Source organism: Coenobita brevimanus, chromosome 17, assembly GCF_032717465.1.
Source record: "Coenobita brevimanus isolate Jiangsu-jjx chromosome 17, ASM3271746v2, whole genome shotgun sequence".
Lineage (NCBI taxonomy): Eukaryota > Metazoa > Arthropoda > Malacostraca > Decapoda > Coenobitidae > Coenobita > Coenobita brevimanus.
In genome coordinates, this window is record NC_136970.1 from 1,940,001 (window position 1) to 1,960,630 (window position 20,630).

The window sequence follows — 20,630 nt, forward strand, 5'->3', positions numbered from 1 at the left end:
TTTGGTCTCGTGGTCTCTTTGCCTTATGCTTCCTCTGGTCTCTTGGTCTCGCTGTGGCTTCTGGTCTCGTGGGCTTCTGGGTGGCTCTTCAGAACTTCCCTTTGGTCTGTCGGTCCTCAATTTGGTCATGTGGTCTTTTTTCGCCTCTTCCTCCCTTCTCATGGTTTGGTCTCGTCCTCCCTCTCTGTCTCTTGGTCTCGAAGGCTTCCGGTCTCTATCTTCTGGCCTTGAAATTGGTCTCCTCTGGTCTCTCTTTGTCTCTTGGTCTCGAGGGCTTGTGGTCTGTTACAGTTTCTCTCTTTTTTGGGGTCTCGAAGGCTTTTGATCTCTCTCTCTCTCTCTCTCTCTCTCTCTCTCTCCCCCCTAATCTCTGTCTTTTGGTCTCTTCTGGTCTCTCTCACTATCGTTAGGTCTCTCTTCTGGTCTCTCTCTATCTTTTGGTCTTCTGGTCTCTCTATCCAACTTTAGGTCTCTTCTGGTCTCTCTTTCTATCGTTAGGTCTCTCTTATGGTCTCTCCCTCTAACTTTAGGTCTCTTCTGGTTTCATTCCCTATCTTTAGGTCTCTCTCCTAGTCTCTCTTTTGGTCTCTCCTGGTCTCTCTCTTTTGGTCTTTTCTGGTCTCTCTCTTTTGGTCTTCTGGTTTCTTCTGGTCTCTTCTGGTCTCTCTCTTTTGGTCTCTTTTGGTCTTCTGGTCTCGTGGTCTCGTGTGGTCTAGTTATTCTCCACCATAGCGGCGAGGGCACCCGTGTAAGCAGCGTTGTAGTCACAGGCCACCTCGTTCTTCACATAGTCATTCCGATCGTCCACGTAGTTGCCGTTCTGTGTGAGAGAGAGTTGTGAGAAAGTGAGAGAGAGAGAGAGAGAGAGAGAGAGAGAGAGAGAGAGGGAGGGAGGGGGTAGGGTTAGGGAGAGAATGGTTCGTAGGGAATGGAGTGAGTGAAAGATGAAAAGGTGAGAGAGAGAGAGAGAGAGAGAGAGAGTGAGAGAGGGAGAGAGAGGGGGGGGGTGCGGAATGGAGTGAAAGATGGAAAAGTGAGGGAGATTAATAGATAGATAGATAGGCAGGTAGGTAGACAGATCGATAGACAGATAGATAAAAGTTTCATATCTATTACACAGGTCATACGGGATGAAGTTAAAATATTTGGCATTGGTTATTATTAAAAACATGTTTAGTGTGTGTGTGTGTGTGTGTGTGTGTGTGTGTGTGTGTGTGTGTGTGTGTGTGTGTGTGTGTGTGTGTGTGTGTGTGTGTGTGACAAATTTGGTAATGTTTGTAAGTATGCAAGTGTGTAGTTATCTTTATGTGTGCGTGTGTCAATGTGTCTGTTTGTGTACGTATCTGTGTGTGTGTGTGTGTGTGTGTGTGTGTGTGTGTACGTAACCGTGTGTGCGTATCTGTGTATGTACGTGTGTGTGTACCCACCTGGTCTGGCCCCCCAACAAGTGCTCCCCAAAGGGTCTGTGGATTAGCGTCTTCCTGGTACTGAGCCCAGCTTGCATCACAGTACTCGGGAATATCAGGGCAGGAGCTGAGGAGAGGAGTGAGATTAGGCGAGATTAGGAGAGAGATTAGGGTAGATTAGGAGCTGGACTAGGAGGTAGGTTAGATTTGGCTAGGCTGGGGTGGATAAATAGAGAGAGAGAGATTGATAGACAGGTATATAGATAGACAATATCCTCACCTTTACCTATGTTGGAGCTAAAATGTTCGAGTAGTAATATAGATATAGATACACAGAAACTCAGATAGATAAATAGATAGATAGACAGACAGATAGATAGATAAATAGACAGATAGACGTAATATCCTCACCTTTACCTATGATGGAGCTAAATAGGGTAGTAGTAATATAGGTACAGAGACTCAGAAAGATAGATAGACAGACAGACAGATAGATAGATAGACAGATAGATAAATAGATAGATAGGCATAATATCCTGACCTTTACCTATGATGGAGCTAAATAGAGTAGTAGTAATATAGATACACAGAGACTCAGAAAGATAGATAGACGGACAGATAGATAGATAGATAGATAGACAGAGAGATAGACAGATAGATAGACAGAGAAAGACAGAGAGATAGACAGATAGATAGACAGATAGATAGACACAATATCCTCACCTAGCTCTATGATGAGGTCTCACAGGATAGTTGCTCCCGAAGCCCACGACGAAGGACCGGCCAGAGCTGCCAAGGATATAGTTGATCTGCGTCTCGGCCCACTGCCTGTTGGTGTCTGCGTCCACTCCCAGCTTGTTGGCCTGTTGGAGGGGTTGCAGACGGTTTTTCAGACGGTTCTGGGACGGTTAAAACGGTTACGTGTGTGGACGTTAGAGGAAAATTTAAAATGTTTCAAATCATTGGCTGTTGGTGTCCGCGTGTATTCTCAAATTCTTGGCCTATTGTGGGGGGTTGCAGACGGTTTTTCAGACGGTTTTGGGGCGGTTTTGATGTGGAATTGAGTAGGGTTGTGTATGTGAATGTTAGAGGAAAGTTTAAAATGTTTCAAATCATTGCCTGTTGGTGTCTGCGTCCACTCCCAGCTTGTTGGCCTGTTGGAGGGGTTGCAGACGGTTTTTCAGACGGTTTTGGTATGGTTCTGGGACGGTTAAAACGGTTACGTATGTGGATGTTAAAGGAAAATTTAAAATGTTTCAAATCATTGTTGGTGTCTGCGTCCACTCCCAGCTTGTCGGCCTGTTGGAGGGGTTGCAGACGGTTTTGCAGACGGAGCAATATAAGAGACATTAGCAGCATGTCTCGTGTTTCTATCTGTCTATCAGTCTGTCTGTTTATCTATGTGTCTATCTGCCTGTCTATCTATCTGTCTATCATAACCTACCATAAAGGCGATATAGGTCACATTAGAAGCGTGTCTCGTGCTTCTATCTGCCTTTCAGTCTGTCACTTAATTTGTCTGTCTATCTGTCTATCTATCTATCTATCTATCCATCCATCTATCTACCTACCATAACCTACCATAAGGGCGACAAAGGCCACATTGGCAGCGTGTCTGGTCGAGCCCCACTCCTCGATAAAGACCATACCGCCAGGTGTTGTGGGCAGGTAGCGGAGGTTGGTGAGGAACTGGTTGAGGGCGCCGGAGTAGGTGGCATCGTCGGGCTGTAGCAAGGTGAAGAGAGCCTGTAGGGAGAGTGAGAAAATGTGTGAAAATGGAGTGGCGAGTGATAGAGTGAGAGAGTGTAAGAATGTGTGAAAGTGGAGTGAGAGGAGGAGTGGTAGTGTGTGGTGTGGTGTAGCAGGGTGTGGGGTGGGTGGGTGGTGGATATGTGTGTGGGTGGGGAGAATGTGTGTGTGTGTGTGTGTGTGTGTGTGTGTGTGTGTGTGTGTTAGCGAACGAGAAGTGAAATATTAGGCAGAGAAACGTACCAAGCCTCTCTCAGCTTAGGAATATTAGTCAGCAAAGGAAAGTGACAAGAAGAGGTGAGAAATTAGGCAGAGAAACATACCAAGCCTCTCTCAGCTTAGGAATATTAGTCAGCAGAGGAAAGTGACAAGAAGAGGTGAGATATTAGGCAGAGAAACCTTCCAAGCCTCTCTCAGCTTAGGAATATTAGCCAGCAGAGGAAAGTGACAAGTTGAAGAGGTAAAATATTAGGCAGGGAAACGGTACTGCTTAGGAATATTAGCCAGCAAACGAAAGTGACAAGAAGAACAGGTGAAATATTAGGCAGAGAAACGTACCAAGCCTCTCTCAGCTTAGGAACATTAGCCAGCAGAGGAAAAGGCGACCAACTCACATAGATTCCACCGATCTTGTTGTCCCAGGAGAACTCTCCAGGAGGATTCTGGATGCCAAAGTCGTTCCAGTGTTGCTTAGCGGCGTCTAGGTAGCCCGTGTCCCATGTTGCACGGTACAGCCACAGTGCGGACCAACACAGCTCATCCCCGTACCCACTCCAAGACCTGAAAGAATAATCTGTCTATCTATCTCTTGCCAGACGCGTTAATCCCATACGGGGTGGCCCACAAACAAATCGCCTCTACGTCACCCTGTCCCCAAAAAATAATAATAAGCAATGAGAGGTTAGGTTAGGTTGGGTTGGGTTATCTCTCTCTCTCTCTCTCTCTCTCTCTCTCTCTCTCTCTCTCTCTCTCTCTAATAATAAACAGTAGAGAGTTAGGTTAGGTCAGGTCATTGTAGGTTAGGCTGGGTTAGGTTATCTCTCTTTCTCTCTCTCTCTCTCTCTCTCTCAAATAATGCTTCTCTCCTCACAGCCATATTCTCACATATCACACCTCAGTCATTTTGCATCTCCTTATGCATATCTTCACCTCTCCAATCCCTCTCCCCTCCATCCATCCATTCATCCATCCAGCCATCCATCTATCTATCTATCTATCCATCTATCTATCTATCTATCTCACCTGTAGAAGTCAGCAGCAGCAGGGATAGACACATGATAATTTTCTCTCCTCTCGTTAGCAAATTGATACAGTTCCTTCGCAGCATCCAATACAGTGGAGGCGTAGCTGCTGTCCACGTTCTAAGAGGGAGAAAATAAAGATAGTGAGAGAGTAGAGATAGTGGGAGAGCTGGGGGAGGTAGAGTGAGAGATAGGGGAGAAAGTGAGAGAAAGTGAGAAAGATGGGGAGAAAGTTGAGAGAGATGGGGAGAAAGAGAGACAGAGAGAGAGAAAGTGAGAGATGGAGAGAAAGTGAGATCCTCCTCCTCCTCCTCATCATCATCATCATCATCATCATCATCATCATTCCAGGAGAAATATTGGACCAAGAATAAGGCAAATCCACCCACCTGGAAGACAATAGAAGCAGCAGCAAGGGCGGCCGCAGCCTCTCCCGCCAGCTCTGAGCCTGGAGGGAAAGTGAGGCGACATTGCAGCGAACGGTGGAGAGAGAGAGAGAGAGAGACCTTGAGATTTTAATAGTTTCAAAGAGACTGACTTATTCTCTTTTAACAGGTATTTTTTTTTTAGAGAGAGAGAGAAAGAGAAACCTTGCGATTTTAATATTTACAAAGACTGACTTATTCTCTTGTAACAGGTATTTTAGAGAGTGAGAGAGAGAGAGACCTTGTGATTTTAATAGTTACAAAAAGACTGACTTATTCTCTATTAACAGGTATTTTTAGAGTGAAAGAGAGAGAGAGAGAGAGAGAGAGAGACCTTGTGATTTTAATAGTTACAAAAAGACTGACTTATTCTCTATTAACAGGTATTTTTAGAGTGAAAGAGAGAGAGAGAGAGAGAGTGACAGACAGACAGACAGAGAGGAAAAACGGAATACAGTTTGCAAAGAAAGAGGAGAAAGGAAGAGGTGGAAGAAGCATTAATTAAGAGAGAGAGAGGAAGAGAGTTAGATAGATAGATAGAGAGAGAGAGAGAGAGGGAGGGTCGTTACTGAGTAGGCAAATACCCGGGGCGTTGGTGTCAATCTTATATGAGGGTCGTTCCATAGTCATATCTTCCGGACGACCCCAGTAGGCATGATCCACGTAACCATCGCCCACCTGTAGATAGATAGATAGATAGATAGATAAATTGATAAATATCCTTACAAGACCCACTGCATCACCGGAACTTTCCTCTTTCGGTATTTATGCATATATATATATATATATATATATATATATATATATATATATATATATATATATATATATATATATATATTAGGGAGAGTGACGGCCAAATTCAGTTCTTTCACCCACGCTGACCAAGTACGAATCACCCACCTGACCATAGAACTCGAAGTAGCCGGTGTGTGCCTTGAGGAAATAGTCTGTGGCCCACCTGAGAGCAGCACGACCGTAGTCCAGCTGTCCTACAGAGAGAAAAAGAGAGTTAGAGAGAGACAGACAGACAGACAGAGACATAGACAGACAGACAAAGAAGAAAAATGCTATGACACCATAATTTAAACACACACACACACACACACACACACACACACACACACACACACACACACACATCCACCCACACAGACACCTCCCCACCCGCAAAAATCTTTCTTCAGGTTTACCCCGGTCGCATCACCATCCACTCACCTGCTGTGTTGTGTCCCTGCTCGAAGTCTATGAGGCCCCAGGCGATCATGGTAGCCGTGAAGGCCATGGGGAATCCGAATTTCACATGGTCGCCAGCTGTACAAAATTGAAAAGGAAAATGGTAGGAAAGTGAAATGGTAATATGGGGTGGAAATTAGCCCAGAATATTATGGTTTTGTCTTGTTTTTTCTCTTCATCTGATGGAACTGGATCACTTTTTTGACTCGAGGTATAAATGGAATCTCCTTGGTTACTAGTCAAATCATGTACTATTTGACTATACTTGTTATCAACTGAGCTGGAAGGGGTTAGAGGTAATGTATGTGTGTGTGTGTGTGTGTGTGTTTATGCAGCATGAGGTGTGTATGTGTATGTTTGTAAGTGGTGTGTGTGTGTGTGTGTGTGTGTGTTTATGCAGCATGAGGTGTGTATGTGTATGTTTGTAAGTGGTGTGTGTGTGTGTGTGTGTGTGTGTGTGTGTGTGTGTGTGTGTGTGTGTGTGTGTGTTTATGTAGCTTGAGGTGTGTATGTATAAGTATGTTTGTAAGTGGTATGTGTGTGTGTGTGTGTATGTGTGTGTGTGTGTGTGTGTGTGTGTGTGTGTGTGTGATATTTATGTAGCTTGAGGTGTGCATGTGTAGGTATGTGTGTGTGTGTGTGTGTGTGTGTGTGTGTGTGTGTGTGTGTGTGTGTGTGTGTGTGTGTGTGTGATTGAGTGTTTGTAAGTATGTATGTGTTTGTAACTATTCATTCTCAGTCTACCTCTCCTTGTATCTATCTCTGCTTACATCTATTGTCCCTCCCTGTCTCTATCTACCATCCTAGTATCCATCAGCAGCTATCTCTATGTCTCTCAGTAAATTCTCTCTCTCTCTCTCTCTCTCTCTCTCTCTCTCTCTCTCTCTCTCTCTCTACCTCTGTGTGTGTCTCTCTCCCCCTGCCTTTACCTCTCTATCTCTCTTTCGACCTCTCTTTACCTCTCTCTCTCTCTCTCTCTCTCTCTCTCTCTCTCTCTCTCTACCTCTCTGTGTGTGTCTCTCTCCCCCTCTCTTTACCTCTCTCTCTCTCTCTCTACCTCTCTTTACCTTTGTCTCTCTCTACCTTTCTCTCTCTCTCTCTCTCTCTCTCTGTTTACCTCTGTCTTTCTCTCTCCCTTTCTTTACCTCTCTGTCTCTCTCTCTCTACCTCTCTATCTCTCTCTCTACCCCTCTCTGTACCCCGCTGCCTCTCTTTCTACCTCTCTCTCTCTCTCTACCCCTCTCTCTACCTCATTCTCACTCTCTATCTCTATCTCTCTTTACAGGGTGGTCCAAACATTGCACCTCTCACTCACCATCGTAGTACCCGCCACTAAGGTCATGGCCCACATCACTCCCGTCATCGAGGGCCGAATCAGCCCGCCAGGTCACCCTCTGATCACCAGGTAGGTCACCAGAGCGCTCTGCCTCGTAAAACACGTAGGACATGCACAGGGCCTGGTGGAGAGGGGTAAAGAAAGTGAGAGAGAGAGAGAGAGAGAGAGTAGAGGGAGGACATGAGTGTATGGTAAAAGAGAGAGAGAGAGTAAGAGGAGGACATGAGTGTATGGTAGAGAGAGAGAGGGAGAGAGAGAGAGTAGAGGGAGGATATGAGTGTATGGTAAGGTAACACACACACACACACACACACACACACACACACACACACACACACACACACACAGGGCCTGGTGGAGATAGATAGATGGATAGATAAATGGATGTTTAGATGGATAGATAGTTAGGTAGGTAAACAGAGAGATGGATATAGACAGACAGACATCAATACAGGTAGATAGATAGACAGGTAAACACACACACACACACACATACACACACACACCAATTAACAAAAACCTAATAACTACCTGTAAACCCTTAAAAAACAACATAGCTTTCCACATTAACCCTGGAGCCAAAAAAAAAACTCCCCCACCACTTCAACTACTTCACCGAGCAAGTTAGTCGGATTGATCAGATGAAGGAAATCTCGCTATCAACCCACCTGAGCGTAATCGTAGGGTCCCATGCCAGTACTTCCACAGGGGTTGGCAATGTTACGCCCCTCTGGCAGGCAAAAACCTATGGGGGAGGGATTTAAGAAGCACGTGAGAGGACATTCTACCTCAGTTGATTAAGAATACGAGTAGGACACATAGAGTAGGAAATTTTCGAACATTATTGAACTGATTATATTATCCTTTTTTTATGAGTTATAATGATGATGATGATGATTTGCTCTCTTGCATATCTATTTCTATCTATCTATCCTCTTTCTGGTTTATAATGACGATCGTTGTACAATCATTTTTTATTCTGGCTTGGGAAGATGGTGATGATGATGATGATGGCCAAAAACCTGTAAAGACAAAAACCACCATGATGATAATAATGATGATGGTCTAAGGTGATGATAATGATGACAGTCCAAGATGATGATGATGATGATGATGATGATGAGAGCCAAAAACCAAGATAATGATGATGATGATGAGAGCTAAAAACCAAGATAATGATGATGATGATGATGGCCAAAAACTAAGATAATGATGATGAAGCCCAAAACTAAGATAATGATGATGATGATGATAGGCACCTGCATGGACGAGGGTCAGAACCAGGAGCAGTGTCTTCATGTCTGCGGTCAGCGAGAGAGTGCTAGCCAGACCCCAAGAGCGCGCCCCTTATATACCCACGGGCTTCTGGTGGGCGCCATCTTGCCCCTTCTTTTTTTTTTTTTTTAGAGTTGCCAGGTAGCCGATTTCCGTTCTATTTACGATTTTTTTCTTTTTTTTTTCTTTTACGTTTCAAAATTCAGGAAAGGCTAGGTTGGGTTAGGTTTGCTTTCTTAGTGTTAGGGTACGGAGAAGGAGAAAAGATGAGGAAGAGGAGGAGGAGGAGGAGGAGAAGAAGAAGAAGAAGAAGAAGAGGAGGAGGAGGAGGAGAAGAAGAAGAGGAGGAGGAGGAGGAGGAGAAGAAGAAGAAGAGGAGGAGGAGGAGAAGAAGAAGAAGAAGAGGAGGAGGAGGAGAAGAAGAAGAGGAGGAGGAGGAGAAGAAGAAGAAGAAGAAGAAGAGGAGGAGGAGGAGAAGAAGAAGAAGAAGAAGAGGAGGAGGAGGAGGAGAAGAAGAAGAAGAAGAAGAGGAGGAGGAGGAGGAGGAGAAGAAGAAGAAGAAGAAGAGGAGGAGGAGGAGAAGAAGAAGAAGAAGAGGAGGAGGAGGAGAAGAAGAAGAAGAGGAGGAGGAGAAGAAGAAGAAAAAGGAGTAGAAAAGGAGGAGGAAGAGGAGAAGAAGAAGAAAAAAAAGATAAAGAAGAAATGGAGGAGGAGGAGGAAGAAGAAGAGGAGGAGAAAGAAAAGACGAAAAGGAGTAGAGAGGAGGAGGTCCAGGAAGAGAAGGAAGAGGAGGAAAAAGGGAAGGAGGAGGAGGAGGAAAGGGAAGAGGATCAGGAGGAAGAGAAGAAAAAGACTTAGAAGGAGGAGGAGGAGGAGGAGGAGGAGAAAAAGAAGATGAAGAAGAAGAAGGAGGAGGAGGAGGAGGAGGAAGAAGAAGAAGAAAGAAAAAGAAGAAGAATGGAGGAGAAGGAGTGCCGGAGCAAGAGGAGGAGGAAGAAAGAAGAGGAAGAAGATGAGGAGAAGGAGGAGGAGAAGAAGAAAAAGAAGATGAACAAGAAGAAGAAGGAGGAAGAGGAGGAGAACGAGGAGGAAGAAGAAGAAGAAAAAGAAAGAAGAAGAGAGGAGGAGGAGGAGGAGGAAGAAGAAGAAGAAGGAGAAGAGAGGAGGAGGAGGAGTGCCGGAGCAAGAGGAGGAGGAGAAAAAGAAGAGGAAGAAGACGAGGAGAAGAAGTAGGAGGAGGAGGAGGAAGAGAAAGAAAAGGAGGAGGAGAAAAAAAGACGAAAGAGAAAAAAACATAAGTGGTTAGATTTGTATTGTAATCCATCATCATGACCATCACACACACACACACACACACACACACACACACACAGAGTTGTATAAGTTACTATCAGTCCTTGGGAATTCTTGCATATGCTTTGAGTTATCTGGTGTTTTCTGCATCTCTCTCTCTCTCTCTCTCTCTCTCTCTCTCTCTCTCTCAGGTGGGGTCATGGATAATCTCGTCTCTCTCTCTCTCTCTCTCTCTCTCTCTCTCTCTCTCTCTCTCTCTCTCTCTCTCTCTCTCTCAGGTGGGGTCATGGATAATCTCGTCCGTCTCTCTCTCTCTCTCTCTCTCTCTCTCAGGTGGGGTCATGGATAATCTCCTCTCTCTCTCTCTCTCTCTCTCTCTCTCTCTCTCAGGTGGGGTCATGGAGAATCTCGCCTCTCTCTCTCTCTTTCTCTCTCTCTCTCTCTCTCTCTCTCTCTCAGGTGGGGTCATGGAGAATCTCATGTTGTTGTCATGGAAAGGAGAAGTGTACGTAGCAGGTGCACACACACACACACACACACACACACACACACACACACACACACACACACACACACACACACACACACACACACACACACACACACACACACACACACACACACACACACAACACTAGCTCTTAACAACCTCTATCCTACCCTATCATTATTATTATTATTATTATTATTATTATTATTACTATTACTGATCTTACTATTACTACTACTACTTACTTCCCCGGATACGGGTCATACCGTCAATGAACGCGCTTCTTACTGACTTCATTCACATCATATCATCATCATCATCATTATCATTATCATTAATATTATCATCGTCATCATCATATCATCATCATTATTATTATTCGTACCGTACAGTATATCATCATCATCATCAGTATCATTATTATCATTTTTACCGTATATCATCATTATCATTATTATTATCATCATATCATCATCATTATTATTTTTCTTACCGTATATCATCATCATCATCATTATCATTATTATTATCATATCATCATCGTCATTATTATTATTATTATTATATCATCATTATCATTATCGTATCATCGTCATCATCGTCATCATTATTAGTATTATTATATCATCATCGTTATTATTATTATTATTATCATGTCATTATAATTATTTTCACCCTTATTACTATTATTATTATTATTATAAGAGCAGTGGAGATGGGACTGCTGAGGAATGTATGTGGAGTACAGAGGGTGGATAGGATACGAAATAAAGTGATTCGTGAAAGATGCGGAGTGAGGAAGTCGGTGAACACCAGAATTGAAGAGAGTGTACTGAGATGGTATGGTCATGTGGAGAGAATGGATAACAATTGAGTGGTGAAGAAGGCATATCTGAGCGAATTCGAAGGAGGGAGGAGGCGAGGTAGGCCAAGGAGAAGGTGGAGAGATATGGTGGGTGAATGTGTGAGGAAGAGAGGTTTGGAATTCGGTGAGGCTAGGGAACTGACAGGAGATCGAGCTGGCTGGATGAATGTTGTGAGGAGAAGTGCATGATCAGGGGTTTTTGGCACCCCTTTTTAACGTGGCAGCGTCTGGATTGACTCTGTCGGATACGATATGTGAAGCTACAGAACGTGGTGAATGTTTTTGGCGTATCCGATAGAGCCAGGATTCCGGGGGCTTGAATGATGAGTGAATGGAAGCGTGGCCCATTGGATTGGGCAATTTTGGGCTGTCTGGACATTGCTACTCCTCACCCTGCCCGTGGGTGGGAAAGGAGGTCCGGATGATGATGATGATGATGATCTGTCTATCTATCTATCTATTGCCAGACGCCTCAATCCCGTTTGGGCTGGCCACAAACAAATCGCCTCCAAGTCGCCCTGTCCCCCGCCATTTCACTGCCCTGCTCCCAACTCACACACCCCTCTCTCATATACCTCTCCACCCCATCCCTCCATCTCATCCTCGGCCTCCCCCTCCCTCTTCCCCCCTCCATCTCACTCACATACACTCTCTTCGTCAGTCTTTCACCCTCCATCCTCTCCACATGGCCAAACCATCTCAATGTGTTCCTCATAACGCTTCCTATCACATCCACATCAACACCACAACGCTCCTTTATATCCTCATTCGTCAGCCTGTCTCTCCACGTGACTCCGCAGGCTCCTCTTAAATAACTCATTTCCACTGCTCTCACTCTTGACTTGTGTCCTTCCAACAATGTCCAGGCTTCACTTCCGTACGTTAGAGTTGGTATCACAATACTGTCATGTAGTAACTTTTTCACTTCCATGCTCACTTCCCTGTTTCTTATCACTGCATTCAAAGAACCAGCAACCTTTCTTCCCTGCTGTACCCTTTCAAGCACTTCACCCTCCAAACCTCCATCCTTACTCATCACACTACCCAAGTACTTAAACGTACTCACATATTCCAGTTCCTCACCATCCAACCTCGCTGTACATTCACTAACTTCACCTCTCTCAAAGACCATCACTTTACTCTTCCCTACATTCACCTTTAGATTCCGTTTCTTACACACTCTCTCAAACTCATCCACCAAGCCTTGCAGCTCCCCTTCGTCTTCCCTCAACAACACAGTATCATCTGCAAACATCAGTACAGGGAGTTTCCAAACACTATCCTCTCTCACCAGGGCCACTCCAACATCCACTACCCTACCTTGTACCTCTTTTATTACCCCATCCATGTACAGATTGAACAACCATGGAGATATGACACGTCCCTGTTTCAAACCAACTTTCAAAGAGAAAAATTCACTTAGTTCACCATCCACACGCACTGCAGCCTTCACACCATCGTACATACTCTTCACAGCATTCAACAACATCCCATCTACTCCATATATTCTTAACACTTTCCACAATCCTAGTCTATCCACCCTGTCATATGCTTTCTCCAAGTCCATGAAAGCCGCATACAACTTCTTTCCCTTCTCTAGAAACTTTTCCACTAAAGATCTAAGAATGAATATCTGATCTGCACAACCTCTTCCCTTCCTAAAGCCTCCCTGTTCTTCTCCAACTAATTTCTCTGTTCTTTCTCTAACTCTGTCTATAAGTATCCTACCATACACTTTTCCTATTATACTAAGAAGACAAATGCCGCTATGATTACCACACACTTCTTTTTCCCCTTTTCCTTTGTACAAGGGAATAATTATACCTGACTTCCAATCCTCCGGGACTCTACCTTCCTCCCAGGCCAGTCTGCACATCTTCCACATCCATTCTACTACTATCACTCCCCCATGCTTCAGCATTTCACCACACACTTCATCAATTCCTGGGGCTTTCCCCGATTTAACTTTCTTCATTGCTTCCACAACTTTTATCGTACTGATTTCTTCCTGTCTTCTCACCTCACTCCTTCTCCCAGCCATTCCCCAGCCACTTATACTCGCATTACTTCCATCCTCTACGTTCAACAATTCCTTAAAGTGTTCTCTCCATCTGCCTACTTTTTCTCCCTTCTCCACTAGTAATCTACCATTTTAATCTTTCACTCCCCTGCTAACTTCACTTCCACCCTGTCTTACTCTTTTCACCTCTCTCCAGAACATTTTCTTACAGTCCCTCCACTTTACACTCAAATTCCTTCCGAATTCCTCATCCACTCTCTTCTTACTCTCTCTTACTAATCTTTTCACCTCTCTCTTTCTTGCTACATATATAACTCTCTCTTCCGCCTCTCAACTTCTTCCAGGCCCCTATTTCTCATCCATTCATTGTATGCTTTCTTCTTTTGTGCCAGAGAGAGAGAGAGAGAGAGAGAGAGAGAGAGAGAGAGAGAGAGAGAGAGAGAGGACAACTTTCTCACTCATGGGAATAAAACAGTTGCTTTCAAGGTAAATTCTTTCTCTAATCACGTGGTCTTCCAGCCTCTACCCTCGTGAGAGAAAATGTGACCTGTCTCTAATTTTCTCATTTTTTCCTCTTGGTTTCAGTTCACTTTCGCTGATATTGTTGAAGGTGTGTTTTCGTTGTCACCAAGAGAGAGAGAGAGAGAGAGAGAAGAATCTTTATTACCCTCGTTCTTTAAAAAGGTAATATTTAATCAACTTACTTAAACAGCATCATCATCATCTGTGTGTGTGTGTGTGTGTGTGTGTGTGTGTGTGTGCATATTCGTGGGTTTGTGTATGTGTACGTATTTGTGTGTGTGTATGTATTGGTGTGTGTGTATGTGTATGTGTCACTGGGTATGTAGGGTTTATTGTCAGGCTGGTGCAGTGGTAACGTTCTCGCATGCCATCTGGTAGACGGGAGTTCGCGCCTCGCTCAGGTTGCGAAAAGTTTCACTGACGAAGTGGGTGGTTACTGTCCCCCTTGAGCAAGGGGACGGGTGTGTGCGTGTGTGAAGGTCACAGCCTTGCCCTTAGATCGGACTATATGAGCTCTCAGCTCCCTTCCGGGAGGGTAAAAGCTGACGATCACGACCATCAGGTGATCCTGACCGACCCGGTGAATTACACACACACACACACACAAGTACATATGCACTGGGCACGCAAACACTCAAGCACACAGTCTTACACACACACACACATACACACACACACACACACGTGCATACAGACTGGGCACACACACACACACACACAACCTGCTTATTCTCACGTCCTCAGCGTGTACCCTAAAACCATTATCTTAGCGACTTATTTTTCATATTATGCCTTAACATCATCTTTTTTCATTTATTTCACCTTCTCACCTTCGAAGATACTGTTGTTAACTGGAAAGGTGAGGTAATATTGAACCTTATGGACTGTAGGCGTAAGTTGCCCTTCTGCAGTCCGCCCACGAGAGAGAGAGAGAGAGAGAGAGACCTTGACCTTCTAAACAGCAGTAGATTTTCTCGTTGACTCACAACTGTCGCTCACTTGGGTTACACACACACACACACACACACACACACACACACACACACACACACACACACACACACACACATCTACTATGAAGATTCTAGAACCAGAACGAATTTTAATAGGAGCATATTCGATCATATATTTGTCAGTGCTTACGTGGCAATTTTTTTCGTTACATGCAAATACACCATTACATATTATCATTATTATAGTTCATAAAAAATTAGCTGAAAAGGATAAAAAAATCCCTGAGGCGGTCTAATTTCACATCGGTACGAAAAATTCCCTCGGCACCCATTTATGCTGTTTTGAGCAATAAAGATTTTTAATTGGTTAGGAGGCATTAACATGTTATTTAATCATTACAGTTAAGCCAACGAATATTTAGTTTGTGTCTTATATCGACTCAATTAAAACAAGGAAAATTGTCTACCTACACCCGATTGGCAGTATCTAGCCTACTAATCTGTAGATTATTATTTAGCAACTTATTTACAAGGGAAATACGAACCATTGATAGGCAATACTTTCTTCATAGTGTTCAGATTTTGAAAAAACAGTCCTTTTTGTAAGTCGTGAGTAGTTGAAGTGAACGAGTTTGGTATCGTAAGATGTCCACCAATGACTTCTTGAATTGGCAATGATCCAAAATAGTAGGTTAATTTCATAGTTATTTTCTTATTGGCTGTAGATAAACCGATGTAGTTTATATTTGGTTGGTTACCAATATAAACTTTTCTATCCTGTAGTGCTAAACTCGTTAATGTAATCGTTATATTGACGTGGCTAAATGTTTGTCTCTTGGTTGGTTTTCAGCCTGTACTGCAGTTTTATTTTCATATCTTAAATATTTAACGTTCGTGCACTTCAGTTTGGATGTTTTAATTCATTATTAACCCCTACTCTTGCATTATTCGTTATATTAATAAATCATCTTAGTTTACCAAGATAGCGTTTTCTATCATCGTGGCCATGACGTCAGAGCCAGTGAGGAATTGTGGGGCCACGTCACGGCTGCTGCGATCTTTTTCCCATCTCACGGGACTCCATGTTGGATGTGAGGTAGGTGACTTCTTATTTAACGGTATTTTTGTATGTTTTTTGTTGATTTCCATTAGTCTGTGCGCTTACATATATTATAGAGGTTTTATAGAGTCCACTGGGGTTGGGTAATCCTGGTATTGTATGTAATATTTTGAGGACTGGAAGATGCAATTTGTCTAGCCAGGTAACCCGGTAGGTAAGCAACAGCCCACATTACCGGTTGGTTGGTTATTTATTTATGGTGCTGGATAGAGACGCCTTCATGTGGTGGCACTGATGTGGACGGGTGGAGGATCTGCCCAGTCATAGCAAAGTCTCTTATTCTCCTCTCTGACCACCAAAAGGAGGATGGTGGATTGCAGAAGGAAACTTAATTTTGCCTGTTTTGCATCGTAACACTATTTAATGATTAATTTATTATTCTACTATTAATCAGTTGTTGCAGCTCAGCATTAAGGATGGAATAGTCAGTTTTTGGTCGTGGAAAATTTTCATTTTTTGTATTTACGCTAAGAAGAAGGAACTAAAGGTCAGGAGCTTGCAAATTGTTCTCTCCAAGAATAAACAAAAACATGATAACAGAGTGCCAGGTCTCATGTTTATCCATCATAATTCAGCCAAGGCCTTCTCTGATAGTGCATTTTTTTCAGATAGCCTAATGCTGTAGTACTGTACCCCTAATCCCCTGTATAGGGGTTATAACCCCATACAAGTGCCCAGTGTTATTGACGGGTTGCATTCCTAAAATGGCCGTCCATACGCAAAACCCATCAACACCAATTTTCTAATGGCCACCGATATAGAGTACAGTAATACCTTGGTGTACGATAAACCAAGATGCGATACCCCGACTTAACAGTGGGGGGTAGAAATACCGCCATACCCCGCCTAACAATGGCCAAACCTCGGTTTAATGATGTTTTGATTTTTTTTACCGATTTTGATGATATTTTAGACTAAAATTGTGTTTAGGTTGATTTATAAACTGTTTTTAGACTTAGGTTAATGTGTTTTAGCCATAGGTGGGGTGAGCATTGTCATTTTGGGGTACAGTTTAATAAGCTTGATTTTTTCCAGACATTTGACGATTTTCAGACTTTATTTGTTGGTTTTAGTGAGTTATGTACAGGTGTTAGGCTTAGGTTAGCTTCCTTGACAGCTGTTAGGCCATTTAGATTGGCTTGAAACTAGTTTTGAGGCTCATTTAGGTGGGTTTTGGGCTTGGTTTGGGGGGAAACCCAAGGCTGGTACAGTAAACACTCCACATTACATGTTAAAAGTACCCTGATATACGATACCTCGCCTAACGATGGGATTTTACCTTATCAGTTACTTCGTTAACCGGGTTATGCCCGTATGTTCGTTGAGTACACCGCTTCCCATCCGATCAGCGAAGTTAAGCAACGTTGGGTCTGGTTAGTACTTGAATGGGTGACCGCCTGGGAACACCAGATGCTGTTGGCATCCCTATGTCAAGTGGGGTTGGTGGAGGATTAGTGCCCCTCCCTGTAAAACAGTTAACTCTAAGCCCTTGGCCACCCCATTTGGGATACATGGCGTCTGGCAATGGATGGATGGATGGATTTCTTACACAACCTCTCATGTGTCATGTTAACATGAATTTATTGATTAAAAATGCATTTTTTTTATGTATAATCCATCATAGTCCTGTCTCATCCTCATAGAATGGTTTTCAGTTACAGGCACTAAGAATACCCTGTGTTGATATTAAAAGTGAGTCAGATGCATAGATGATAATGAGCAAAGCCAAAAGCATGTGGCAGCCTTTGCAGTGCACAGGTGACAGGCTGGTAGCACTGATATCACCAAGTAGCTTAACTGCCTGGTTATACAAAGCCAGGGGTGCATCCAGGATTTTGTGTGTATGGGGAGGGGTGTGTGCAGAATTTTGGTTGCCTTTATTCTTGAGCTGTGGTTGCTTGGAAAATATGAAATTAGTAACCTATCTAGATTAATAAAAACTAATGTTAAACAATAAAAGAAAAAACACAGGAAGCAAGTTTTAATATCAAATAATTAAATAAAAATGGTAATCTCAAAGACGGACCTTATTCTGCAGTTTTCTTCATTTTCTTCTTTACCAGTGCCCTTCGTGTGATTTTTTTTTTCTGGGTGCGTGTCCAAATTTATGTTCATATTTCTTTCATAAGTAGTGAATAGAGATTTAAATAGTGTTTTAATAGCTTGCATCCCTCCACCTCTGTGACAGGCACATAGCACCTGTCTAGCAAGAAACTTTTTCTGTCCAGCTCTCTGATGCAAGAGTTAACTGTTACTCCCAGTCCATCATTTATGCAACAAGTCAGCTCTGGAACTGTCTCCCTCTGTCTGTATTTCCTACTTCCTATGATCTCCAGTCATTCAAATCCAGTGTGTCTAGGCATCTCAAAATGAACGGATCTTGAATTTGGCTCTCTGTTGTACTGTTTTTGTTTTTTTTCTTGGAACGGTTTGTGGGCTCCTGGCCTTTGGTTCCTTCTTCCTTGCATTAAAAAAAAAATCTGTTTACAATTGCAACAGCATTGGAGACAGCCGCCATCTCAGAATGCCATTTCCACATTAATCTACCCTCCACAGTGCTGATTTATCCAGACTAATCCAAATTATCCTGTCTTACCGTAACCTCACTTGTACAAACCTGCCCATACCTGACCCATTTTATCTTAATGTAAATTTTAGTGATAACCTAAACTAATTTATTAAAACTTAACCATATCTAATCTAGTTTTTCTTAACATAACATAGCCTATTTTGCCATAACCTAACCTTACCTTACTAGACAACCTAACCTATCCCAGTTTACCTAATAAATTTTGGCATTTATAAAATTGTGACACCATCATAATGCAGTGCAGTCCCTTTATCCCTTATTTAAAATGTATTTTCTGTGTTTATGGACAGATCCTCTTAATACTCAAAAGTGCATTTCTGTACATATTTACAGTGTCTCAGATTCAAACGAAAGGTAGCTAAAATATTCTGTAAATATTTAAGAGGTGGTCCCATATCTCCTTGAAGTATACCCTGCCATACAAATACGGAAGACCCTTTCCTCTTTATACCAATAAAACTGAGAATCTAGTATGTCCAGTTGTCCCCCCACCCCTCCCCTGAAGTGGGATTCCAAGCATTTACCTAAAAGTAAGTGAGTGAAATAGCATATTTTAGTACCAAAAAATAAAAACTATACCCATTTTACACTAACTTGGCACAATTTGACATCCTTGTGACAGCACTTCTTCTTGTCTAGCCCAAGCATGTTGATAAAACCGCTGCCAGTGTTGGTAAGTGTACTCTGAGTCACTCCGAGCACATATGGTAGGCCTGTGTTGTATGCCTCATGTGAAAGATAGTTTACGTTAAATGCAAAAAAGCATCTGGTGGGCACAGAGTTGTGTGGGAGGTCTACGTGGTTTTTTCCATTTGACAAACGGTATCCGATATGTCCGACAGTTTATCCAGGGGTCTCAGAATGTTCATTAAATCCAATACCCGGTCTTGTGGGGTTTGGTAAAGCGAGGGTTTACTGTTTAAATAAAAAACTTAACTACCTTCCATGTTTACCCTTCTTATTCTCTGAATTTCCTCTTATCCTTTTTTCAGCATCAGAGACTTACAATTTCTCTAATACAGCACTTTATTTTACAGAAGCTGCAGAAGGGAGTTGGATAGAGTTTCTCACCTCATCGCCTCTTCAAGGCCTTCAGCTTCTAGGCATCACTGCAGCAACTCTCCCCATCACCTTTGGCATGGTGCATCCTCTCTTGCTGCCCCCAGTTGGCTGCGTATTTGGCATGTTGGTGTGACATCTTATCATCACCATCTATGGCCGGCCCCAGAGTCCAGGAGGCAGTGGTGTCCCACTTCATTCTTCAGTGCCCCGGATTCCACTCCCGACACACCATCATGCGGGACCATCTGGCAGCCCTGAGAATCTCAGACTTGTCTCTCAGTTCTCAGCAGGATAGTTTTCAGCCAACATTTGCATCACCATGCCCTGCATCTTCCTTTAAAAATCTAAGGAACGCCACTGTGTCTAGCTAATGTAACCCCTTCCTGAACCACGGGAAGGGCTCATACTGGCTCCATGTCAGTAATAACCCTTAACCCAACATTAAGAATCAAGCCAGAGTTGAACTGGGCAGCCTAATGTCAGAGAACAAAAACATGGAGAGGATTCCATACCACCTATCCCTTTCTATGGCTGAAGCGTTCAGCTGTAGATGATCAGCAGCTGGAAAATCAGCTTAGCGTGATGGATTTGCTATGGATAGCCTTGGCATGGCCAGGTTTGTATTATATCTATTGTTTTTGTGACCTAATTTTTATCTGAAATATGAACTTTGAGAAATGTAGGCCTAAGTTATCCTTCTGCAATCGACCATCCTCCTTTTGGGGGGATATAGAACAAGACACCCTGTCAGTTAGTTGGGGCCTCCACATGAAGGCATCCCTCTCCAGCACCAGGTCAGAATTGTGCCTGTTATTCAACACACTGAAAACCCTCAGCTGGTGCTGGATGGGGTTGCCTTCATGCTATGCCACAGATATAACTGGACAGCACAACTGGCCAGGCATACAAATTTCCTTGAACTCCCTCCATATCCCACTGGAGGAAGATGGATGACCGTAAGAGAAGGGCAGCTTAAGCCTGTAATCTACTGGGTTTATGTCCAGCGTGGGCCCACAACAACAGTTCACCAGATTATCATGGGGATGT

General features: G+C 43.3%; 1 protein-coding gene and 1 pseudogene across 1 annotated transcript; one reads left to right on the forward strand and one right to left on the reverse strand.

Annotated features, from left to right (window-relative positions):
- Positions 1-712: 712 nt before the first annotated feature.
- Positions 713-8,668, reverse strand: LOC145391183 (endoglucanase E-4-like). Its single transcript, XM_080265862.1, has 13 exons — positions 8,653-8,668; positions 8,062-8,138; positions 7,373-7,514; positions 6,040-6,135; positions 5,725-5,813; positions 5,406-5,499; positions 4,786-4,844; positions 4,398-4,516; positions 3,770-3,935; positions 2,988-3,152; positions 2,130-2,269; positions 1,428-1,533; positions 713-820 (listed from the first exon to the last, which is right to left on the reverse strand). The coding sequence occupies exons 2-13, from the start codon at positions 8,083-8,085 to the stop codon at positions 713-715; spliced, it is 1,308 nt and encodes a 435-aa protein (XP_080121988.1). The 5' UTR covers positions 8,086-8,138; positions 8,653-8,668.
- Positions 8,669-17,233: 8,565 nt separating this feature from the next.
- On the forward strand, positions 17,234-17,353 carry LOC145391271 (5S ribosomal RNA; annotated as a pseudogene).
- The last annotated feature ends 3,277 nt before the right edge of the window (positions 17,354-20,630 follow it).

Excerpts from the sequence above, each read along its gene's own strand:
- LOC145391183 (XM_080265862.1), bottom strand. The coding sequence starts at position 8,085 with ATGGGACCCTACGATTACGCTCAG. Across the intron at positions 4,845-5,405 it reads GATTGACACCAACGCCCCGG|GCTCAGAGCTGGCGGGAGAG; the intron begins GTATTTGCCTAC and ends CTTTCCCTCCAG. Across the intron at positions 3,936-4,397 it reads GCTGCTGCTGACTTCTACAG|GTCTTGGAGTGGGTACGGGG; the intron begins GTGAGATAGATA and ends TTATTCTTTCAG.